Source organism: Anomalospiza imberbis, chromosome 4 (genome assembly GCF_031753505.1).
Source record: "Anomalospiza imberbis isolate Cuckoo-Finch-1a 21T00152 chromosome 4, ASM3175350v1, whole genome shotgun sequence".
Classification (NCBI taxonomy): Eukaryota; Metazoa; Chordata; class Aves; order Passeriformes; family Viduidae; genus Anomalospiza; species Anomalospiza imberbis.
In genome coordinates, this window is record NC_089684.1 from 44292589 (window position 1) to 44318374 (window position 25786).

General features: G+C 47.9%; 1 protein-coding gene and 1 long non-coding RNA gene across 7 annotated transcripts in view; one reads left to right on the forward strand and one right to left on the reverse strand.

The window, feature by feature from the left end:
* SLC4A4 (solute carrier family 4 member 4) overlaps positions 1-25786 on the reverse strand; it is a 145973-nt gene that overhangs the window by 19610 nt on the left and 100577 nt on the right. For 4 of the 6 annotated variants that reach the window (XM_068188167.1, XM_068188168.1, XM_068188166.1 and 1 more), the window contains 9 exons: positions 22317-22412; positions 20016-20092; positions 14585-14742; positions 9936-10023; positions 8576-8730; positions 8170-8283; positions 6609-6783; positions 4729-4862; positions 1344-1615 (listed from right to left, as the gene is read on the reverse strand). In XM_068188167.1, the coding sequence (XP_068044268.1) occupies positions 1344-1615; positions 4729-4862; positions 6609-6783; positions 8170-8283; positions 8576-8730; positions 9936-10023; positions 14585-14742; positions 20016-20092; positions 22317-22412 (1269 nt within the window). The remainder of the gene's footprint in view (positions 1-1343; positions 1616-4728; positions 4863-6608; positions 6784-8169; positions 8284-8575; positions 8731-9935; positions 10024-14584; positions 14743-20015; positions 20093-22316; positions 22413-25786) is intronic. The other 2 variants (XM_068188170.1, XM_068188169.1) reach the window with 1 other exon arrangement.
* LOC137472804 (uncharacterized) lies at positions 17685-20433 on the forward strand. The gene is made up of 3 exons (XR_010998427.1): positions 17685-18626; positions 19076-19168; positions 19306-20433. It is a non-coding gene; the product is annotated as an uncharacterized lncRNA (long non-coding RNA).

Below are 25786 nucleotides of genomic sequence, written 5' to 3' on the forward strand. Positions count from 1 at the left end.
GGCACCCAGCCCCAGGGAACCGGCTCCCAACACCTGTGAGGAGCAGCCAGCAGCTTTTCCTGTTGGACAGGTGTGCCGAGATAACCTGCAGTTTACTCTGGGCACAGATCAAGTTTCTTACTCACTCCCCATTGTTTGTGGGATCCTAGGAGTGGTCCCCCTTCCCTAATGGTACAGCCAGCATCTCTCAGTTTGGATTTGGGTTTTGCAACCCTTTGTTCCCAGAGCCATAGGTACACTGGTTCTATCTGCTGCACAGCCCACGCTCCAGAGATAGGCTGCCCTGGGGATACACTTCCCTTCTTGGAAGGGAAGGAATTGTTTGTGCTTTCCCTCTCATCCGTGCAACCAGGAGGTGGGAACCACCCACCTTTGGGTAACACCTTGAATAAATCCACCTCCTGAAACAGGAGTGGCTTGAGCTCCATGGCAGTGACCTCAGCTGCACAGCAGTGACCTGGCCACCACTGCTGCCCCTTCACTAAATTCTTGGAGGAATGCCATTTGGAACAGGGATGCAAGGAGACTCGAGTGCAGAAACAGCTTCTCCACTGGTCATGATGCTCTCTGAAGGAGTTCCACTAAGGCCACCTGTACTGTGACATGTAGGTGTAGAAGAAGGGTCCCAAGAAGGGACCTTGCCCCTGAGAAGTCACAGTTGTACTAATTACCAAAGAAGAGGAACAGCCTTGCCCTTAACGGGTCACAGCTGTAACTAATAAAGTTAAGTGTGATAAAAGGGGTGAGCTGGCTGGTGAGGGGTGGACCTTGAGGAGGAAGACACGAAGGAAGATCCCTGTAGAAGAAGGAGCTGAAGGAATAACCCCGAAGAACTAGAGGATGGACAAAATAAGAAAGAGAGTTGCTGCTGAAAAAGATCTTTGGTGAGGTTAGTGAGGGGCCTGCAGTTAGAGCCTGCTGCTGGAGCCTGCAGTCATATTCTAGAAGAACAGCCTGCAGAGTCTGCAAACTAATACATGCAGTCGTAGTCGAGCAGGAAATAGCTGCAGTCAGAGTCTGCCAGGGAAGCCAACGGTAGGAGTTTGCTGTAGTCAGAGTCAGGATGGCTCAGATGCAGAGAAGAACAAACTGGGACCCTTTTCAAATTGTTGAACAAGAGTCTGTGTCTTGGCTCATTTCTACCCTTAACGAGAGCTCTGCTGCAACATTGACATTCCACTTGGGATGAAATTTACCTCTCGGCTTCCTGAAACTAAGGATATCTGAAGGCAACCGATAAAGAAGGAATAATCTACCTATTATCTGGGCTGCAGCACAAGGGAAAAGGAGAGCAAAGGCCACCTCCTATCTACAAACTGGAGAGGTAATGAACACTCCCTTACCTGGATCTAGTGGTTTACAGGCACAAGAGTAATGAGTTATATAGTCCACCTTGAACTCGGAGTTGATGGGATAATGATCTGCCAGCTTGATCATCTTCTTGAAAGCATCATAAATGAAGATGAAGCTGATCAGGGAGGAAAATCCTTCTTCAGTGAAGCGGGTGAAGTACTTGACCAGGAAGCTGGCGTCGGTGGCCACGAGAATGAGACACTGGAAGGCTGACCAGAGGCCGATCCAGAGGCGGAACTCCAGGTAGTCAAAATCATTGTCCCTGCAACAAGACAAGGGTGGCAGGAAAGGAAAACATTGGTTTAGATAAGATCAGGAAGTACAAAGCAGATGTTACATGGAATGAAGCTGAGTCAGGGAAAGTTGAATCACAGAATCACAAGGTTAGAAGAGACCTTCAAGATCATCGAGTTGAACCCAGCCCAAACACCTCAGCTAGGCCATGGTACTGAGTGCCACATCCAATCTCTTTTTAAACACATCCAGGGATGATGACTCCACCACCTCCCTGGGCAGACCATTCCAAAACTTTATCACCCTTTCTGTGAAAAACCTTTTCCCAATATCCAACCTATATTTCCCTTGGTGCAGCTTCGACTGTGTCCTCTGGTTCTGTCAGTTGTTGCCTGGAGAAAGAGACCAACCCCACCTGACTACAACCACCTTTCAGGGAGTTGTACAGAGTGTAAGGTCACTTCTGAGTCTCCTTTTCTCCAGGCTAAACTACCACAGCTCCCTCAGTTGTTCCTCATAGGGCTTGTGTTCCAAGCCCCTCACCACCCCTGTTGTCCTTCTCTGGATGGGCTCAAGGGTCTCAATGTCGTTCCCAAACTGAGGCGCCCAGAACTGGACACAGCACTCAAGGTGTGGCCTCACCAGTGCCGAGCACAGGGGAAGAATGACCCCCTTGCTCCTGCTGGCCACACCATTCCTGATACAGGCCAGGAGCCATTGGCCTTCTTGGCCACCAGGGCACACTGCTGGCTCACGTTCAGCCGGCTGTCGACCAGTACCCCCAGGTCCCTTTCTGCCTGGACAGTATCCAGCCACACCATCCCCAGCCTGTAGCACTGCAGGGGGTTATTATGGCCAAAATGCAGGACTGGGCACTTGGACTTGTTAAACTTCATCTTACTGGACTCTGCCCATCCATCCAACCATTCCAGGTCTCTCTGCAGAGCCCTCCTACTTTCTGGCAGACCGACTGAGATCGGACATAAAGGAAAAATCTTCTCCCAGAGGGTGGTTGGACACTGGAACAGTCTCGCTAGGGAAGCAGTCTTGGCACTAACCTGATGGAGTTCAAGGAGCATCTGACAGTGCTCTTAGTCATACGGTTTAGTTTTAGGTAGTCTTGCCAGAGAGAATTGGACTTGCTGATCCTTATAGGTCCTTTCCAAACTGGGATATTCTATGACAAACCCTGGCGTTAGGGATGGAGAACCATGCACCCAGCTGCATCATTCCCTTCTGGGAATGATGGCCTCCCTTGTTTGCTGCTTGAGGCTGAGGTGCTGTGCCAACACAGAGCCCAAAGGTGGGCTTTTAGGAATGAAAAAGTGCCTAAAGGGAGCACTGGAGCAGATGAGGACCTGCCAGGAAGGCCACTGCCTGTTCTGTGGAAGGACACAAGAGCTGGTGGGACTGACAGGCTCAGCCAGCTGTAACTCTCTGGAAGTCAGAAGCCCTGACCTGGAAGAAGGCAAGGAGCAAGTAAGAAACAAAGTGATTTAGAAAAAGAGAAGGAAAAAAATAAAAATACAAGACCCAAGTGACACCTCTGAAATATCTGGAGTCAGTGCCTGAGGGGGAAGGAGGTCCCATCCATCTGAAAGCAGCTGGCAGAAACCCAGGTACACTGACTCCACACCACTGAAGAACTTCAAAAATGTTAAACTGTATTATTTTGGCTTTTACTCCTCAAATTCCTGCAGTGTCTCTGAAGCTGAAAGAGCAGGTGGAAAAGCACCGTGTCCTGCAGGATTGGTTGCCAGTGCCAGCCCCACGGAGCACCCGAGGCCAGACGCATGGCTGGGTCTGCAAGGCGTTCTCAGGGATCTTTTCAGACACAAAGTCACACTTTAAATGAGTCAGGAGATGGGACTTTTGCTCCTAGCAGGGAACAGTGTGTTGTGAAAATGAACAACCACAAATTCATTACTGAAAATTTAAAGCACTTAGTTCCAATTTCCTTGTAAGAAAGGCCTCCTTTGAAAAGTCCTGCCTTTCTGCTCTGGCAGGTTGTTAGGACAATGGCTTTTACAACCACCACCTCCTCCTCAGGTTAAAAATAACTACCTTCTCCCTCCCAAATCAGTACAAAGTGCTTTTCCATCTTGCTTTTTTCCTGCTGCATGCTGCACCTGGGCTTTGTCACACTTGAAAGATGCCAACAGGTGCAGCATGTCCAATCCTGACTCTAGTCATTGATTCCAGATGAAGGAAGAAAAGAAAGTTTCCCCCCTCTTGTTCCACTGTGCAACTCTCACGCTTTGGTAGCTTCCAGTTTCCCTCCCTGAGATAATCTAACTTTCCAGCCATTTTTTCTAGCCCCCATCCCTCCCTACATGTAGGAACACAAGCCCTGCACAACCTGCCACGCTGAGAACACAGACACAAGGGATTTGGGGTGTATTCTGTGTAACCTAAAACGATCTCCTTGCAAAACACCAGCCAAAGGGTCACCAGCCCCATGGGTGAAGTCATCCATGACACTGCTGATTCCTTTGGGGATTCCAGTGTATCTTCATTGTATTGCAGATGTGGGAATGGAAAATGAGCACACCTAACAAAATGGGCTCCCTTTAGCTCTGGGTTTCAACTGTCAACAATGTGGAGGGAGCAGAACTTCTTCATACCAGTTATATGGAAAAAAATACAGGAAATTTCCTTTGAATTCAGGAAAGCTCCCCCGTGGAATTCTGGGGCCTGTTTCTACCACAGAGATTTTTGCTTTCATAAATAATAGTGATTATTTCAACTGGACATATTCCTGGCAACCTTGAGACCCATGGGATTTTGTTAGTGAAGAGCAGGATTCATTTCTTTGCTCCTATGGGAGTCAGAGAAGCAGTGATTGGGAGAAGCAGCACACTGCAACTAGAGCAAATTCCTCACGGAGGACTGAAGTGGCCAAGGTTGTTTTTTTTTCAGGAGGCCCCACAGAGACAGGCAGCCACACACTGGGCAGCGCCCTGGGACATGCGTGCCGGGAAAATCCCTGATGTGATTGCACTGGATCTCAACAAGGATCAAGACGTTTCATTTTGTGCACTAAATCCCCTCCTTCCCCACCAGCAGGCAGCTCATTCCCTGGCTGGGGTTTCCTTCGTGTGGGACATTCCTGCCCTCCGCCCTCTCCCGCCACATACTCACTTGCTGAAATTGAAGAGGAGCCGCTCAAAGACCAGGACGGGTCCTGTGCTGCTCAGAATGGTGAGGGGCTGACCAGCCAAAAGGCAAAATACGGCGCCGGTGACAGCGGTGCCCAGGAAGCTCTCCAACACGCCCTGTGGAGACACAGGAGAGGAGTCACCCTGTCTAAAGGAGTGCTTCTGTTGTGACTGTGTGCTGCATGTCTCCGTGCCCGTGACCAAGGGGACAGCATCCTCTGCCTCCCCTGCAGCTCACACCAAGATGCTGGTCCCACACAAGCCAGAGTTACTCGGGATAACCACACGTGCCGAGCAGCCGGTGATTAACAGCACAGGCCAATCCTCCTTTCTGCCCAGGCTGCAGGGATGGGGCTGTAGCTCTCCTGACTTGTCAGGGGTACTGCAAGAATTGAAATCCAGTTTTGTGTCTCTCCTCCTTGAGGAGACAGGAGTTAGTGTTTACACTGAGGAAAGCAATAGGCTGGCTGCGTATGGGAGACTTGTAAGGATGAGCCCAATAATCCCAGGGCAAGGAAGAGCTTGCACACAGCTGATCCCCTCCACTTCTCTTGTGTTACTCATGGAGAGGGCCCTCGTGGCCAGAGCATCTGGAATCTCTTTTCCTTCCATTCTTCCATGTGCCTGTAGCTAAGAATAGTGTCTTTTCTTGGAAACAGAGAACTCAGGAGTGAGCTGTGAAGGCAGTGCTGGCTGGGGCAGCTCCCAGGACAGGGAGCAGGATGGGCCATGCTCAGTGCCTGCCCCAGCAGCAGCCACATCACTGTTTACAACTAACAAGCTACAGACACACAGTGATACAGTAGCCCCCAAAATACTGCTGCCTAGGGTTTTTTTGCTACTTGAAAATAAGTATTTTTGAGACTTCTGGCCACAATGAAGCGATTCTCAATTTGAGCTAGATTTGGAATCAGGTAACATTTCCCCTTCCTCCTGTAATTTAAAGACTGCACCTTGTGCAGAGCATGCAGGCTTTGCCCTGCTAGCCCATGAGAGACCAGTGTTGCTACTGGTGGGACCTGGAGGCCTCTCCATTCCTGACTTCCCGACTTCCATGAGTTTCAGAAAAAGAAAACTGTTTGTACAGGAGGGAGGGGAGCTGGGCGCTGCACAGGCTGCTGGATCTTACTCTAGCCTGTAATTCATCATAGGGGAGTGCAGGGTTCCAGATATGTGCCCTCATTTCCTATGTTTGTCTTAATTAAAACTGCATATATTAATAATTCAGTCATTATCATTATGAGCTTGATTATTGCTAGGAGATTTGACTGAACTGGACTGGCTGAACTGAATATATCTAAATACAACCTCCTATTATTCCACTAACGCAAAGCACCTACAGCACTGTTAACAGAGAATCCCTTCTCTTTAGCCTGAGCTAAGCCATTGATCCAGACTGTCCATGGATATGTGGCTGGTTCTCTCATGTGCCCTCCCAGTACTACAAAATTCATCTTTCTAAAGACCTTACATTTCTCTCCTGTGTTACTCATTTTCCTAATTATTTTGGGATCTTTTCACCAGAGAGGCCAAAGCCCAGGTATTGTAGGAATCAGGCAGAGGATTCAGACTTAGCAAACTTAATTGGACTAAAATGGTACAACTGAGAGCAGATCAGAGGAACTTCTCTCTACAGAAGGAGCAAAGACCTTCTCTGTCTCTAGGGCCTGCTTTTATTCACCATTTAAAGAACTGCTGTACAAGTTGTCAAAGGATAGCCACAGCAGCAGAGAAAGCAGTGAAAACACAGAACACCTCCATTATTGTACCAAGAATTCCAGCTTTGCCAGTGCCCAAATACTGCTCTGACTGGACAGCAAAAGGCAAATGCTGGAGTTGCTGGTTCTGAAAGCTCTTGCCCACCTGCATGTTCTCCGTAGCATCCCCAAGCAAACCCCCAAAAGTGATGGCATTGGTGACAGTGGCCAGGTAGATGAAGAGGATGGCTGAGAGGGCCTGGATGTTTAAAGCGTCATAGAAGTCGCTGGCGAAGAACGGTGCTTTCCTCTTGATGTCTTTGATCAAGCCCCCACAGAATCTGCAGGGACAAGCAAGAGGAGACTCATGCAACATGTTTCACAGTGGAACTCACCACGCTAAGCCATCAGAGACACTGCCAGCAATGAAATATTATCCCAGAGGAGTGAGATCACCGCATTAAAAACAGTCTTATCACAGCTGTGGCAGTCCAGGGATCTCAGAGAGAATGTTGTAAGGAAAGATAGTATCTCAAACATGCAATGTATCTGGAAAGGGACAAATTGCAGGACTACAAGCCATGCTTCTGCCGAAACAGACCACCAGAGTTTTTATTTCAGGAAGTTCATCTGTTGATTTTTCCCCCCCAAATATATTAGTTGATGTAATAAAATAGATTAACTCTGATCTATGTCCCTCCCTGAACTTCTCCACATAGCAGACACCATGGCTGGGCGAGCCAAACAATCTACTGCATGGAAAAATGCTTCAAATTAATAACCAGCAAAAGAACTAGAAGTAAAAACATAAGGGAAATACTCTTGGACAACAAAAGAACTCAGTCACAGACATCCCTTTTTGTATGATCATAGACAAGACAGTACTTAAGTCCTAAAAACTCCACATGGCACTGACACTGCCAGCATGAAAAAATGCTTGTTTAGCCTGCTGCCCTGCTTGTTCCCCTGCTCACAGCTCCCCACCTCTGCTGGGACTGCACAGACACTGTGGCAGACAGGCACACGCCACCTTCTGACCCCAAATCAGGATGCTCCACTGCCTTGTACACACCAATGCAGTGTGAAGATTTTCAGACTTTTCTCCTAGAATTTAGACTAGAGCTAGAACTGAAAAAGAAGATTCAGAGTGGGAGGGAGGGCACAAAGCCACCATGAAGCCCTGTGCACTCATCTTGAAATGCTGAGCTCACTGTTTCGTGGCCACCTGAGCTGTATTCCCACTCCAGTGGACTTTTACGTGGCACAAAGCAGAGTAATAAAGCAGAGAGTACAGCCTGGGGCACTGTTACCTTCTCTATTTCTATCCCATAAAAGCCTTCAGCTGTTCAACTGCAACACTAACGTCCAGAAAAGGGAACATCTCTGCTTTTGGCTAAGGCACACCTTCAGCAATCCAAATGGATTAACTGAGGCTTGTACCTGCCCTGTTTATGTCCCCTACAGTTCATCTGACTTCACAGGCTCCCAACAGACAGCACCTACCTGGGCCTTCTGTCTTTTTTAATGGCTCTTTATCATTTACTGAGCATCTGATTCATGATCTTCTGTGATTCACTGAAGCCAGATGTTCTGAACCCTTCAGACAGCCTCACTCTGGGCACAAAGAGCCCCCAGGACACATTTTGGGGTCACACCTCAGCCTGTACAGCCAGTCCATCGGGGTGGGAATGTTTTGGCAAGGGAAGCATTGCAGGGGTGTCACCGACCTGCCCGTGCGCTGCAGCTCCTCGCAGTCGCCGTGGCCACCACCACCATGGCCGCCGTCGTGGGGTGTGTCTCCGTTCATCTGCAGGTTCTCCCCACCCGAGTACATGTTTTTCCTAGGCGAGGACACAGCAAGTCACGAGGACCAAGAGGAACCCTGAAGAGCCTGGCTAACTACCAGCTGTGTTACTGTGTGCCTACAACATCACCTCAGCACAGACTTTCAGGAACATCCTCCCTCCAGCTACTAAGGAAGGCCTGAAAATATCTCCAGGACTTTCTAAATAGTGATAGCCAGGTGCAGGTTACTCCATACACCTGGCACAACCAGAACACCAGCTCTTCCCATCCCCTTTCCACACTTCATGACCACTGTCCTTGGCCATAGAGCTCCTCTCCTGCTACTACCTCTTATCTGAAGAAGGGAGAGACTTGGGGGGCTCTATCCTAATGGCTGGATCCCATTCCCCAGGGGGGAGCACAATGACTTCATCCAGAAATTCATCGATGCCTGCAATCAGGTCCTGACGGTCCTTGGCTTTATAGGCAATGTCATGGAATACCTGCAAGGGAAAGAGACTCCCTGTGGAAAAGGTTTACATTTTCTGTGGCCCTGACTCCAGAAGCAGCTGCTAAGTTCTAAAAAATCACTTAATTCCTTCTCAGAAACCTCTGAAGAAGTATCAGATGTAGCACAAGGAGGTTTGACGCTCAGAAAGCCTCTTCCTTTGGCTGGATAACAACAGAGATTCTTTCCTTTTAGGCATATATCTAATTTTAAGCAAACCATCTATTTCTAACCTTTAAAAATGTTAGTAAAGCAATTATCTATATCTTTAGTTCAAAAAAGGTTTCCTCTACGTAAGGACTTTCAATTAAACTTGGAGAAGACAAGTGTAATTGAAAGACAAAGCCATCTACTTCAGTGTATCAAACCCAGATTCATTTTCAACGCTGTGACACAGAACTGATGGCAATATTTACTCAAAAACATCATCATAAACTGGTTTAACGGAAGGCCTGGTATTAATCACAAAGAACAAACGAGAAAAGGGGCAGGGGGGAAAGCATTAATACTGAATTTTATAGGAATCTTCTGGACTGTGTGGAGAGGAGGTGGATCAGTGCATGTGACAGAAGATCTGGTGGCAGGAAGGGACTCTGGGGTTTTGGGAAGCAGACCACTGAGTGACAGAAAGCAGGAGAGCTGGAAACAGCTGAGCTGTAATGAAGGAGCAGTAGGAGAGCGAAGCAGTGCCAAGAAGCAAAGCTGATGTGAATGAGCCCCAGCACGCAGGGCCCCAGGGACACTGGAAGAAAGGAGCTGTAAACGAATCCTGAAAGCCCAGCCAGGGCAGCAAGGAGGGGCCAGCTGCTCCTTAAACACTGCCAGTGCCTGGGACACAGTGCCACACATGGCACCACAGCCTGGGGGAAACAGTCCCGTGGGCATCACCTGCATATCCCTGGCTGTGCGATACTGGGACGGTAGAATGGGACACAAGGAATAAATTCAACAATTAATTCACAGTTGTTATGAAAGAGTGATGGCTAGCAGGAAAATACACATGGCAGACGAACCTCTCCTAGAGTCACACTTTAAAAAAAAACAAAGCCAGAGGCAGTAATTATGTCGACAGATGGAATTAGGAGGGTAACATGGCTATTTCAGCTTTATGTGAATGCTCCTTCCTGTTGACCTGGCTGAAGGGAAGGACATCATGACTTGGGAAAAGCCATTTCCCACTGGAGATGCCAAGACACCTACCTCATCCGACATCAGCGTGGCAATGGCTCGGCCGATCTCATGATAGGACTTGGCTTTGCCCTTTGGTCCCAGCAGAATGAAGAGAAATCTGACAAAATCAAGAGATTGTTCCCATTTGGCAAAACCAACTGTTTATTACTTATACAACACCTAGACAGAAATTTGACTTTAAAGACTGTGGTCCTTGTTAGAGATCTGGAGGCTGCCAGAGGCCTCAAGCTAACTTTGGAGCAGAGGTTACACCCTGTGGCCCACCATGCCCTGTGCACCACGAAAGCCCATCCACCTCCATGGGGATTTGTTTCATGGAGTCACAGAATAGTTTGTGTTGGAAAGGATCCTAAAGGCTATCTACACCCTCTATTAGCCAGGTTCCTCCAAGCCCTGTCCAACCTGGTCTTGGACATTTCATTTTTCACATGATCTCTTTGAGCAGCAACTACATCCAAGTCACTGCTGAAGAGTTTAAAAAACACCATGATATGAAACCTTTGGAAGCGCAAACATACAGATGAAATAACCTTACGAGAAGCACCTATCCCCTTCCAAGAGCTGGATTAAATATTATTTTATCTCCTAACTCAAATATTATGAGGTCCTAAATTAAATGGCCTATTAGGAGTATTATATCCAAACAAGTACTTTCTGTTCAAGAGAATCTAGAGTCCTAAAAGAAAAAAGGCAGCAATTTAGTAGGACAGAATCCATAAATACATATTCATTGCCATTACTACACAACACCTCTTAATCAAGTCCTTCACGAGGTGTTTGAGTGTTTTATTTGAGGTTCACAGGGAGGTGAGTAAGCCACACACGCCCAGGTCATGTCCTCTGCTCTCCTCCCACCTCCTGGAACTTTCCCCGCTTTACCAGTTCTTACAAAATAACACTCAAGAAAAACTGTTCCTCAGCCAACTCTTTTCAAACTCCAGGATGAAAATTAGCCAAACATATTAATATTAAAAAAAAAGAGGTTCATAACTTCAGGATTTGCTGCTTGGCATTCTCCTGGTTTTCCAGGAGAACCAGGCACTTCCATAACTCTCTTCTCTAATAAGCCCAACCAGCTGGCTCTTTTCCAGCACAGAGGAGCAGCACCTGAATGCTCCTGCACTACTAAAACACTCCTGAAAACAAGGAGACTGGGGCATTTTCCAAATTCTTTGCTCTACTTCAGCTCAGATCTGCCTTCAGTGGGTAGAACATGATCTTTTCACGGGCCAAACATTATAAACAGAAAAGCATTAATGCATTTTAGTGGCTGTAGCATTAATATGCAGATGGGACTACAATTCTTCATGCAGAAAAACCCAATCTTAATTGTATAGGTCATATTTTATAGGATTAACAGAAGGCACTGTGTCAGATCTTATTGGTAGACAATACATTCACACTCAGTTTATTGGTTAGTAGATGGTATTTTGCATGTCTATCAAACTTCTGTATTTGTAGTTAGTTTATATGTTTTTTTCTACTGATTTTCACAAGACAGATCTTATTGTTTATGCAGATGCTAGTTGTTTTTCACCTAAGAATAAGTTGTTGTGTTAACAAAACTTTCATACCTAAGGTTGTTTTTGCATGGGAACTCGCAAATTACTTAGCTGCACTTAGAAGAAATGACAGGCTAGCCATAAATTTAACAGAGCAGGCCTGATTTTATGAGTCCTTTCTTTTATAAATCTTCTACCTGTCTACAACAAGTGGCCTGAACTAGAGTATATGTGCATAGATTTATAATCATTTAGCTATGAACATTTCCAGCTAAAAAGCCCTCACTCCATGCTGTGCCATACTCCTCCTCTTCCTCTGCTGAAGGCCACTTGAGAATTCCTCCCTGCTGCACACAACACCTGCTGAGTTATCCAGTGCTCATTTCTGACACTTAACGTTGCTAATAATGCTCCAAGGCAGGGAATATGAGGCTCCACACCAAGCTCAAAGTCTCTCAGAAGTAGTAACAAAATCCAATGTTTCTCTCAATGCTTTCCTAGAACAGCTAGAAGAGCAACTCCGTAAGGGTTGAAGGCACCTGAACAAAGGAATCTCAGCCAAGTCCTGGAGGAAAAGTGCCTTTGCCGTGAAAAGCCTCTTTCGGGAGGCCAGGGAGGACCAGACTCCTGGAGCTGCCCCTCACTTCCCAAGTGACCTTGGGCAAGTTACCTCACTTCATTTGAGACCAGCAGACACTGGCCTTTCCCAGCTCTGCACACCAGACTGTGCAAGTCTGTGCAGCTTATCTCCAAAAAACATCTTCTCCTGGCTCATTCCTCATCTTTCTCCCCATCTTCATTGCATTTAACAGCAGCCTTGAACACATGATTGAGCACTGCTCTGATGAAAACACAAAGCCATTCCCAAGCCATGTTGCCAGATCAGGGCTTCCCCAAATGAGGAGTCCCAAGTACTGTGGGATCGAATTTGACACAAGAAAACCAAAGGCCTTGAAGGTTTTTTCAATCTGACCAGTAAAAAGAAAACTCAGGAAAGGCTGGGATACCTCTATTCCAACTGCATATCCCTGATTTTTCTATTACTAGCCCCTGTGTTCTGGAGCCAGGGTGGGAGAGCTGGCAGTGATCAGCCTGGAGAAGAGAAGGCTCCAGGGAGACAGATCTCAGAGCCCCTTCCAGTGCCTAAAAGGGCTACGAGAGAGCTGGAGAGGGACTTCAGACAAGGGCCTGGAGTGACAGGACAAGGGGGAATGGCTTCCCACTGACACAGGGCAGGGTTACACTGGATATTAGGAGGAAATTCTTCCCTGTGATGGTGGGGAGGCCCTGGCACAGATTGCCCAGAGAAGCTGTGGCTGCCCCATCCCTAGAAGTGTCCAAGGCCAGGTTGGACAGGGCCTGGAGCAACCTGGGATAGTGGAAGGTGTCCCTGCCCATGGCAGTGGGCTGGAATGGGATGAGCTTTGAGTTCCCTTCCCTTCCAACCCAAACCATTCCCTGCTTCTCTATCTGCAGTTGCTTAAGAGCAGGAAAAGTTCACCTAGCACAGCACCCCAGACAGAGGGGCTGGACTAGCCCTGAGCCAAAACCTGCCTGTTTAACCCCCTCCTGCCCTACATAAAGCCAACGAGAGAGGCACACAGGTCACACTGGCAGTACTGAGAGAACTGGCCCACATCAATCCTGCAACCCACAGCACCCCAACATCGGTTCCTGGGGCATTGGAAACCATGTGAGGCTAGACGGTGCCCAGCTGGGACCACGTGGCACCCACAGTTTTACCAGGGAATCAACAATTGAACCAAATAAAAGGAGAGGCCCCACAGGACAGAAGGCTGGGCATGCCAGAGGCTCCAGCATCCTGCAGTCTGCGGGCTTTAAGTGCAGGCCCACGGCAGGAACCCGCCTCCGGCACCCGGAGATGTTCCATCACAGCTCCTCCTGGCCCTGAGGGGATTTCCTTGATTGAATTTCATAGGATGCAGCCATGGCAAATGGCTCTTCATCACTCATGAAAGCCACCTAATGAGCCTTCCTGCTTTGATTAGGGCCAGTATTTGCTTTGGAGAACAGCAAATGGATAATACTATTTCCTGGGGAAAGGCTGGCATGGAAGAACATACTGCCTTGATTATTGCTACTGAGTAATGAGGCTGTCCAGCAATCCTGGATCTAACTTCCTGGCTCCCACCACCACAGCAAACAATACCTCATCTTACAATTGCTGAAAAGAACTTGGAGATATGTTTAAAAAATAGTGGGATTAGAGTTGAAGCTGCAACACTGAAGCATACAGAGGCCAGGAATGCTGAGGAATGGATAACCTGCTACAGAATGAAGCCCCATCTGGGTCCCCACACTCCTACCTGAATACCCAGCATGTGCAGACAGCTGTGGATGTGGCTGTAAGAAACCACTTGATGAAACTCCAAGAAACACAAACACTGCTACTACCACTAAAGAGCAAAGCTAGAGGTGCAGCAGAAGCTGCTCTTTTCCCTTTCTTTGGTACACAGAAAGAGGCAAGGATTCCAACAGCCATCTAACTTCCACTCCATACAAGGGCTATGATACTGCAATCAATTCACATAGGGCAGCTTAGACAGGCAGGCATACTCAAGCAGTGACTTCAAATATTTAAGAACACAAGATATATTGCTATTTGTGAGACTAAGATTAATTTGCAACATGAGTCATAATAAATAAACTATTTCTCTGACATTTTTCCTTGAGCCATTATGCATTACAAAGCAACAAGCCCCTGTAGAATTGTATGTCCAAGTTCACCTGACTTTTTTTTTTGTCCCAGGAGGGCCAGAATTGAGTTTTCCATTTGATCTGAGCTGAAGAGGAATAATATGTACAGCAAAAATGTGCAGAGGGAATCAGGGATCTGTACAGAAGGGGCAGGAAAAAAGCCCCAGGACTTAAATTCAACACTGACAGTGCCCTTTACTGCTGAGTTGTTAAGTCAGTGTGTTTGTGTAATGGTTTACTTATAACCAAACTCAGGACCTGAAAACAATGAACCAGCTTCAGTGAGTTTCGTTACTTTACACCACCAGTCCTGACGGTTCTGCATGTCATGGCACGGAAGGCAGTGGAGAACATCTTCTGGCCTGTATTTTTTTTACTTTACCAGGTGGAAGTGCAGGTTCCCTGTGTGGTGCCCTGCCTGGGGCTGGTTTTCCTTACCGTGTGGGAACAGGGACCTCAGTGAGAGCTCCCAGCATGACCGCCTGCTGCAGCCGCACGAAGGCAATGAAGGGGCTCTCCAGGAAATCCACCTCCCCGACCAGCACGTTGGAGGCCTCGGCGTCACGAGGCAATTTCTTCATGAATTTATTCTTCAGCTGCAGCAGTGGAAGAGGAAGGAAAAAAAATTAAGTTGCTCTGGGCACGTTCTTCTCACCTCTGTGCAGTAACTGTGCACGCTCATGGCCCTGCAGTGTGCACCCTCAGTCTGGATCCAGCCATGGAGAAATGTCCTCACCAGGGAATGGGAAAACACCGCAGCAGCAGCCTGCGTTCTAACTGGGTTCTAAAACTCAGCCTCTGCCAGATACCTTTGTTTGAATTTCAGCAGCGGCAGAATTAATTTGGAATTGAAGGCTTTTGAAAACCCTGCCCTCAGTTGGTTCCCAATCTGCCCCCTCTCCCTGGGTGATCTCTGGAGATGCTCTGTGTGTGCCTGGCAAAGGGTGAATGGAGAGGGAGGATGTACTGCCAGGAGCACCAGCGAGAGGGGGGCACTGTACTGGGCTATGAATCCCTAATGAGCTGCATGAGGTGACTCAAGGAAGGAGAAAAATTGAAAAAGTCTCAAGAAAATACAAGAATTGACTGAACAGGAAGAAAACTGCTGGAACTAACCTACCCCTGCATGCTTCAATCAGGATTACCACCAGAAGAAACAGTAAAGAAGCATCAAGGAGCACTGTGGAGGAAGTCTGGAAAAGCCCTACCAGTTCTTCCACAGACAACGTTTGGGAGCATGGTGGTGGTAAAAAAATAATGGGAAGATGGCAAATCGACAACACACACTTTATTTACCTCACCAGGCTGGCCGTGTGGCTGAACAAAGATCATTTGGAAACACCAGGGCTGGTTTGGACACCCAGTCCAAACCCAGGTGATTCTCTGAGCCAGGACTCACCTGCAGGGTTTCCTGTGGCCACCCCGCTCCTGAGGCCGAAGGCTCCAGCCCCTTCCCCCTGCCCAGCACAGCAAACCACTGTCACTAATTTTGAAGAGCTGCCATTATAGTGGGTTTTTTTAAATTTCCAAATGAGTTTTGCAGCACCACTCAGCACTTTCTTAAATCATTTATCAGACAGGTAATGAGTGCAGTCAGCACTTAAAATCCATTCTGAACCATTCCCCAAAGAAGCTTTGGAAAGATCTGACTCCTCAGCAGCATCCAGGAACAAGGGAGGGACGAGGGAACTTCACTTTCCCCTGCCAAATTGAACATCATCCACCCCAACCACTAATGTTATGTTAAAAGCCACAGGTCTCCAGCACTGTACTTGCAAAAAGGCACAGCAACCTCAGAATCCCAATTTCCTTAAATGTACTGTAGCACTTGGATCATCAGCACCACTCTGGATCGACTGGAAATGAAAGCAGCTCCTAAGTACACACTCCAAAGCAGCACTTATGGAAAGTTAATTCCCCTGGAACTTGAACCTGTATCTGTCTCTGGTTTTTTTGTATCTGCTCATACATAGGTTTAAGATCATCTGATCACCTTCCCACAGCTTATCCCTTGAACACCTGCCTCCAGGGGTACCTTCCAGGCTCCAGGCTGCTCCATCACCCAAGGATGCTTTAGAGGGCCACTGTGGATATGGGGAGAAACCAGGCAGGCAAAACTGCCCTCTGCATCAAGAAAAACAGCAGAAGTGAAGGAAATTCTGGTTGACTAAACTTTCTAGGAGCTTTTCCTTTCCTCCAGAAGGGTGGCATTGATTGTATTGGAAAAGTAATTTCCACTGGAGCTTTGTGGAGTGAAAGTACATCACCCAGGCTGACAGACCTCAAAATTGGGTATGTCTGCTTGCAAGTGTGGAGATGAGAAGATTTTCCAACAGGAAAAGCAGCAATCACTCCCACAATCAATCACAGGACTGCATTCCCAAGAATGGGATCCAGCCAGTGCCTCCCTGTCCATGGGTCCCCAGGAAAGGCAGGAGGGCTTCTCTAAACAAGGCAAATTTCTTTTTCAACTTCAGTGCTGGCTTTGGCACAGATCCCCTGTTGACATGGAAACGCTGGGTTGAATACACAGTGTCTACACCACAACAAATAAGAAGGGTTTTGTGCCTCCCTCTGACTGACTGTATTCATTCAGAGCCAGGCTCGTCCCACATCCAAGCCCTCTGGAAATACAGATAACACCAGGTCAGGAAACTCCCCTTATACCAACATACATTCCCTTTCTTTAAGCTGTTGCATCAGCTCAGGAATAGCAGGTCCCTGGGAAAACAGATTTCCTTTCATGTCCCCTTTATTTTACATGTAGAGCAGTGAAGGAGTCCTGGTGGTTCAGCCACTCAGAACTGCCAAGGACATTCCAACAGAGCACAGCCAAAAGATTTCTTGCAGGAGGAGGGCCTGGAGTGGGAACAGCAGTAGGAACTTCCCCAGCTTCCTAGGGTCTGCTGGCACTATGGCACCAAAGGGGCTGAGAAAGCATGTACCTGACTCTTTTCAGTCACTTTCCTTCACAAATAAGCTGGGAAAAAGAGTTTAAAATGCTTTATCGATATTAAGATGTGCCTGCCCCATCCCTGCAAGTGTCCAAGGCCAGGCTGGACAGGGGTTGGAGCAGCCTGGTCTAGTGGAAGATGGCCCTGCCCGTGGCAGGGGGTGGAACAGGATGGTATTTAAGATCCCAATCCATTCTGAGATTCTGGGATTCTATAATATGGTGCTGGGGAAAAATTTGATCCAACAACTTGATGTTCAGGAGATGGAGGAATTCTTCAGCTGTGAGAGGCTCTGGTTTTATGGACATAGCTCCAACACCGCTGGTGTATCTGGCAACAGAGAGCTGGGAGCCCAGGCGAGGGCAGGAAGTCTAGATGCCCATTTATTAACTGCTATACAGAAAAGAAGAATAAATTGTCCCAAAATGCCACTGCTTGTCTCTCCAGCTGCAAATGCCCAGGGCATTAACAGCAGCCAACACCTCCTAAAATATGACAAATGAAGGCAAATCCCTTCTCTGTGCTGCTACCTCAGGATCAGTGCTCTGCCAAAGCAAACACAATGAAAGGGAATACACCTCCTCTTCCCTAATTACCTTTATAAAGTGCCAAGCAAGCCCAAAGCAAAGAACATGACAAACGAGCAAACCCCAAATGCATGGGCCCTTACTGAAGCTGTTTCTCATTGGAGTGGTTTGAGTTGGGGCCCCGGTGGCTTCTGCAGGATTCTGAGACAGCCTCTTTGCAATCCCAGTGGATCCAGCCACCATTCCCATGGCAGAAAGAGCTGGCTGATGCAAACAGCCTGATTCAGCAGTCATAAGTAACGCTCCTGAGCCAGGCAGAGCTGTCTGGGTCCCTGGCAGTAGGGATGAATCCGGGAGGATTCTCTGACAGATCACATCTCTGACATGCATGTGAAACCTGAACCTTATCCAGAGAAAAGGAGCAGGATTACTGCAGATTAAAGAAGTATGCTGGCTATGAATTCCCTAGATTATTAGCTGCACCATTCCAAATAACACTAAAGGTTGCAGAACTGAATATTAAGGATGTAGCAAGACAGGAAAATCACTGAAGGTACAAAGAAGCTTGGTCAAAGCCTTTTTTCCTCTGAAACACGGGCATGCCATCCTCTACCTGTGTAAAACCAGAGGGATGCAGGAAGGCAGTCCTGCTCCACACAACTGCTATAAACTGACCTCACCCCTCACAGTTCTTACACAAATAAATAAAAACTGGGATGTTCTGTGTCTCCAGCAGACTCCCCCCTGCCTGCATGGCCTTACTAACTGTCCAGCTTCCAGATGGGATGCCCAAATAACAACAGCCAGTCTCCCTGCTGCCAAGGCAAATGAAGCTGCTCCCTTTGCAGCTCGTGTTGTGGGAACATGATGGATTATTGCTGTGCCTCCTGTATGGCACACTGAGTCCAGCTCAAGGAAGCTGCCAGGCACCACCACAATGCCACAAACTCAATCAAGGCAGAACTTTGAGTCGATCAGCCATGAAAACTGAGCTCTAAGGTGATGTCTCAAGGTGCAGGAGGACAAAGCTCCCACTTTGTGCAAAGTTCATCAGCAGGACATGTGCTAATTAACTGAGAGAATTTTTGGAACTCTACATTTATCAAGAAACAGTTCTCACTACCAAGAGCCAGTCATTATGTACACTGGAAGTTAAGAACTTTGGAGCCAGCTCCCAGCTGCATCTATTAACAGATTTCCCTATTAGTGCTACCAAAACATCTGTTTTTACACCCAATTCTCCACAAAAGTCCATTATCTGAATTTCCAGAGACAGGAGGGGCAGTGGAGACAGTCTGCACCGCTGAAAGCTGCAAAGCTGCAACAACGCTCAGCCCCAGCTTTGGTCTGGTCTAGCTTTAAAATCCCAATCACAATGGGATTAAAAATATAACACAGCAGTTTGTCCAATGACAAAAAGCTATTTAAGAATCCTCCTTCTTCCCCAGGTATGGCTGCGTGTACTAAGGGAAACAGGTATTTTGGCAACACAACCAATAAAGGTGACACTACAACATACTACAACACTGCATGACACTGAGGTCAGTGCAAAACACGCTGTTCCCCTTCCCTTTCTGTGGAAGTCTATTTCTTTAGGCAAATATCAATTTCTTTTTAAAATATTTAATTAGTCTGAACTCACTATTCTAACTCAATTACGTTGCTGTGTCCCTTTCAGGACACACTTACAGAAGACTGTGACCAGCCATTGTTGAAGGACAGGAGTCATCCCCAACTGGCCAGCAGCGCTGTGCTACCCAAACCATTTTCCAAAGTGACTCTCATTTGCATTCAAAATCACCATGGGACTAGGGAATGCTGGAAGATGCAGACAAAAAAAGAGATTCTCTGAAAGGAATAGCCGGGCTTTGAGAATAACCCACTTTTTGAACCCAGACAAAGGTTTTTTGAAACTTTCACAGAGACATCATTCAGCCACCAGTTTTTCTAAGAGTTGGAATAAACCTACTCTTACCCCTCAGAACCGGCAGCCCTCGGAAAGGACGGAAACACACACAAAGACAGCCCGTATGCCATACCACAAACATTACCCTAGTCTAAGAAAGAGGTCAAGACCATGGAGATTTGCCACTGGAGGCCAATTTTAACTCGATGACGGACTGCATTTTGGAGCTGCTCTCCCACATTACCTGTCAGCACAGCCACCTTCCTGCTGGGATGTGCAGGGGGAGGCAGCACCTTTGTTCCACCAGCTGCTGCAGCAGGGACACGTTTCCCTGAGTGCTCCTGCTCTGCCCCATAGTTCCTGTGAACACTCAGCCCAGGGTGCTCCTCTGCAGACCCTTGTGACTCCTCAGCATGAAAAGGATCCAAAATCCAGCTCCTCTCCAAACCCACCCCCGAGAGAAGGCTGGGCCTGGAGCTTACCTGGTCCTTCTCAGGCTTGTCCGAGATGTCGTTGAGGCTGGTGGAAGTCAGGTTTCGGTGAGCCATGGCTGGGCTGCCTGGAAGAACAATGTCAACACCAGTTAAAGCACCTGCTTGGATCCAGTGAGAACACAGAGGCTCAGGCTACAGCAACACCTTTCCCTGAGAGGCTGATGTGGGGAATTCCAGACCCTGACAAGCTGCTTTCTGTCACTCCATGTGGCACAGGGGAGATTTAAGATGCTAACGCTGACCTCTGACCCATAGCAGTCCAGTGACTCCCAGGACAGCAAAAGAGTCCAAGGACTCTCCATAATTCCTGCCTGTGGGAGAAAAGCAATGCAGAACCACACTGCTGGCCAGGTCACCCAGGACCCACCACAAACTCATCCCTCCACAGAGTTGGGAGCTTCCAGGGTCCAAAGCCCTGGCATCTGCCCTCCTCAGCATCCCAGGCACTGCACACAGCACAGGCAAAGAGGGAGGCTGGCAGCTCCTGCTCCTTTGAGACAGCCCCTAATGAACGCCTCCCTCGCTCCAAGTAAGCTCATTAACTAAGTTCAGGAACCTTAAGCATCTCACTGATTAAAACAACGTATGTGCCACACTGACGGGCCAGGAGTCACCAATTCCTGACACCAGATTCTCCAGAGGGGTGAAGAAACTCTCCAGAGACGCAGCAGAATAATTAAATTTAAAACAACCCAAAACACAAACAAACAACAAACCAACAGCAAACAAAGACTTCTGGCATGAACACAGGATCGGAAATCACAGTGGTCAGTATGAACTGTTATAGATTATCCCGAAATGTTCCCATCCTTTCTCATCATGTTTGCAGGAACCTGAAACACAGCACCAGGAGCTTTTATTCCAGAGTTTCTGACCATGAACTTCATTGGAAAGAGAGGAAATACTAAGGAAGAAAAAGTGGCAAGGAGGCATCTCCCAGCTGAAGCTGTGTTTTGAGACAAAATTTATTTGATATTCTTATAAGGAATGTCCACGTTCTCAGTGTATAGCAGCTCCCAGCACAAACAAGCTCAATAATAAATCAACATCAGGAGCAAATAATCAAAGGAGGGGGAATAAAAAACTCTGGACTCCCCAGAGCTGGGTTTTCTTTACAACATATGTGGGATAGATTCAAAGTAGCTGTACCTGCTGTGTGTTAGTGCCACTTCCAGTAACATCAGCACAGCCAAAGCCAAGCACAATTAGACAAATCATGTACTAGGGGATCCCCAGCTTCAACTCTTCCTGCTGTTATTTAAGACCCCACTTAGCTGCTATATTTTCCAGATTACATCACTTGTTTTCTTTGTTTATTAGATTCCAAGCTGACTGTTCCCTGGCATATAATGACCCTTCTCCCAAGAGGAGGAGGCTTTGTGCCTTTCTCTCCCCTTGCCAGCAGCCTCCTTCTCCTGGGGGGTCAACATAGCCACACAAACTCAGAGCAGCTCCAAACAAGCATGTGGAGTACAAAGTTTCAGCTGCTGAGACCCCTGTGGAGGACTTCTGGCACACGACACTCACCCTCATGGTGCTTGCTAACGAAGGATAATTTCCTGACCCAGGCCCAATTCCCATTCCTGTCTCTCTGGCAAAGGTGGCCTGAGCCTGTCCATGCCATGCTCAGCCAAGGACTCGTGAGAGAAGTACGGCAGGCAGTCCAAACTCCTCCATGCTATTGCCTCGTCCTATGAATCAGCTCCATAGTAATCTAGCAAGGGGAATACCCTGGAATTCAGACTTCAGTCTCTTGTCATGGTCACCAAAGAATACCTCTGTGCCACCACTGCCATAAGCTGTGCCTTCCTGGGAGGAGCGGTGTGCTCCTCTGGGATCAGCAAGGCTCCCTGACACAAGAAATTAGACAGGAGCGGTGCCAGAAACCTGTCCACTTCACCCCAGAGAGATCAAGCTGGCATACTATTTCTGAGGATAATTTATATGAAAATTAAAATATTTAAGCCCCTTTAACAGCCAAAGGATATTTCAAGAGACAAAAAAAAAGTGCCAGCAGCCATCTTAGATTACTCTTGGAAGGGGAGTATAGCCTGACCTACCTGCTTCATCCCAGATGAAGGAAAGAAGGAAAACAGAAGGAAACAGAGCAATAGAAGGGACCGTGGGGATAATACAGCCAGCCAGAGCAGCACCACTCCCCACAGAACACATCCATGCTCTCTCCACTGTTAATGCAGCAGCAAGCGTTAGAGCCCGGCTGGTGGAATTCCCTCTTCCTCATGCTCTGCTGGCCCAGCCCGCCCGCCCGGAGCACTGCCCGGCACTTACTGAGCCATCCCACGCTGGGGCTGCGCTGCACTCCCAGTTCATCGTCCAACGTGCGCGTGGCCAGGCAGGGCACGGAGCTCTCGAGCGGGCTGCGTGCTTGTGCCAGGCAAGCAGGAGACAGGAGCAGCAGCAAAGAGCAGGAAGAGAGCAAAGAGGAAAAGTTAAAAGAAAAGAAAATACAATTATGCCAGAAAGAAAGGCTCAAGCAGTGGTACAGGGAAGCCAGGCAGGAAAGAAGGTTTGAGCTGCACAGTGCAATCACCAAAAAGCCCACTCATTTAGGTCCTGACATCTCCGCAGCTCCACCTCGCAGCATTCACTTGGCAGGGCTGGACACAGCTTTCCATCCCTGGTGTCCGAAATTCAGGCATCTTTGAAGCAGATCTCAAGGAAGTCAGTGAGCAGCTGCAGTGCTGGTAGCACTGAGCAGTTCCAGGCTGCAGCACCATCAGTAACAACAGGTTTTTGAAAATAAAGATCAGGTTATGTCCCAGGAGCCAACTTTGAGCATCCTGACCCCATCTGTACTCATTCAGGCACACCAATCCAGACTTGGAAATGCTCACCTTAGTCTGCAATGCTTCCAATGATGCCAATACATACATGGATAGGGGTTTTCCAAGCATTCCTTGGACACCACCTCATTTCTGGTATTGTTCAGCTGATGCCACTGTTCAGTTATAAAGCTACTGAGGTCACAGTTCATGTGAAAAGCACTGAACTGATTAATGCTGAACCAGAGGAGCCATGGCTGCCCCATCCCTGGAAGTGTCCAAGAGACAGGGCGTGGAGTGACCACAGCTAGTGGAAGGTGTCCCTTCCAGTGACAGGGGGCTGGAACGAGATGGTCTTTCAGCTCCCTTCCAACCCAGACTCTTCTAGGATTCTGAAGTAGAGTAAAACCTTTCTCCCTCTGCAGCCAGGTACCCTCCTGTCTGCGCCTCAGCTGACACCTTGCCAACAGCCCGCTATTCCCACTCAACTGTTTCCAAACCATGCTGCCAGCACAGTGTGAACAAACAGTGCTCAGGAGGTGTTTAGGCAGCACCCACACGGTGATGGGACTGTGCCATTATTTATGGTGGTTAAACACACACACACTTAAACACATCACAGTTTTCTACAGGCTCTGCCAGCTTGGGTTTAGCAGCATTTGATCGATTCTCACTTGCCAAAGGCTCCCACAGGTGTTAAATTATACAAAACGCTGGCAGGCACAAAGCTCTGTAAGAAAAATCTCAAAATGGAGAGCAAATCATCACAGAAGGCTGGTAAATACTGGTCAGTCCTCGGGCACCTGCAGAAGGGATGGGGACCACAGATCCCATGTTATAGCATGGCAAACCCCAAGGTGTGCCAGCTGGAGAGCTGCTAGCCCAGGTGTTACCTACTGCTCCAGGGGTGCAGGACAAGGGCTGAACCAGGAAGGGATACAAAGAACTCTTCAAAAGCCACTCAACAAAACCAGACACACACAAAAACCTAGCAAAAACCCATCAAAAAAATCCCTGCAGGAGTCCCATCAACATGTAATATGGAAATATCCTTGCTGAGCACTTCATACAGCTCAACATTCTACCAATGGCAGCAAGGAAAAGGGCTGTGTCTTCACAAGGTAACGTGGAGGGATTGCTTAGTCCAGCTTTGTATGCCCGAAATTTTGGCAATTATCTTTTTCCTACTGAACAGTTAGCAAAGGAGTGTTGTGGTTTATCCTCCTCCATCCATGCCACACAAGGAACTACCCTCTTTTGCCCAATTCCCATCCCAGAGCAAAGGGATTCCTGACAAAACATCCTGCTACAGCATGACCCACGTCAACCTCTACAATGCAGCGACGAAGAGCAGGTGTCAGAGCATACCTTGGCCGTGTCTCTGCCCATCTGATCACTACCTTACCCTCAAACGGAGCAGTGACATGAAAGATGAGGCTGAGGATGACTTGCCCAGGGGCCACAGAACCACCCCCAACCCTAGGGAGGGTTGGGAAAGGATAGAGATGCTCCAGGAACAGTTATAGCTGGGAGATAGGCAGAGACATCTCTCTTTCTTAGGTTTCTGAATTTCTAAAGGCATCTGAGATAACTGCATGGGGCTCATTCATCTCAGAAGTCAAAAATAAGAACATTTTGGAGGCCCTAGGATTTCAGTTATTTAAGAGCTCTGAACCAAGTGTGATAGAGGCACCTCAGGATTTTTTTGAGCCACAGCCCACAGTATATTTCCCAATTTCAGATCTAGCAAACATGTCCCACCCCTGGAAGTGTTCAAGAGCAGGTTGGCTGGCTTGCAGAGGGTGTCCCTGCTGAGCCAGTCAAGGAGGGGGCAGCTACACCAGCCTATAAAGCTGTTGTGCAGAGGGCAGGTGGATGCTCAGACCTATTGGATGGAAGTTTCACTGACACTGAAATGAAAACAAACACCTACCTGGAAAGAAACTTAAGGGAAATTTAGGACTGCCTGGGGCCAGTGGCACAGTCATTAGGGTGATTAGCTATGCTAAGAGACAGCTGCACTCCTGCTGGCCTCATAAATTTTTTATCTGTCTAAAAGACACTCAAGACACCCATTGAATTCAAGGTATAACCTGATCAAATACATTCTGTAGTTACTTTTTCATTAAAGTGTAAATAATAAATAACAGTAATGACTATTCATGAGGTATTTCCCCCATATGTCAGTCTCACCCTCCTAAAGTCTCAATGCACTTATACTCTCACGGAACAGAGTGTATTATACATCCTCAGAGCACATCAATATCCCAGGTGGGAGAACAGAGACAGAACAAGATAAAAGGAGTGGCTGATGGCCAGACCAGGAAAGAATTCCTGGAGAATCAGTCCAACTGAGCCAGAACCTTCGCAGCCCATTCAAACAAGAACAAGAAATTAAATTGAAATCACTTAAAATGCAAGTAAAGAAGGTCTTCAGCCATGAAAAATGAGCAAGGGCTGAGTGAGAATGTGAGGAATGCACTTTGTCAGCATCACTCTTCCTGGGATAAGCTCTGCCTAAGTGCAGGAAAAGGGGTTTGCAGCCGAGAACTGAGGGCATCCCCTACAAGAGGCAACTGAAACACCTGAGCACCAGGAGCTGAAGACGTGTCTGCCTGGTGTTCAGCCTCCCAGACACTGCGGCCACAGGCCAGGGTTCTGCTCCCCACAGCAAACCCGGCCACCAAAGGTCCAGAAAGGGTCGGAGTCATGGAGGTGGTAACAGAAAGCAGATGCCTTCCATCCGAACCGTGGAGAGCACACCATGGGAAGGCATCCAGAAGGCCAGGCTGGCTGGGGCTTGTAGCAATGTGGTCCAGCAGAAGGAGTCCCTGTCCATGGCTCCTCCAGCTATAGGACTCATCTGCCCATGCTGAGCCCCTTCCCTAAAGTTGTCATTTCCTCCCAGTGCTCTCCCAAGAGTCCAGTCCCTCTCCTCTCCATTGGCCTCCTGCAGGGATATTCACTGGGAATGCT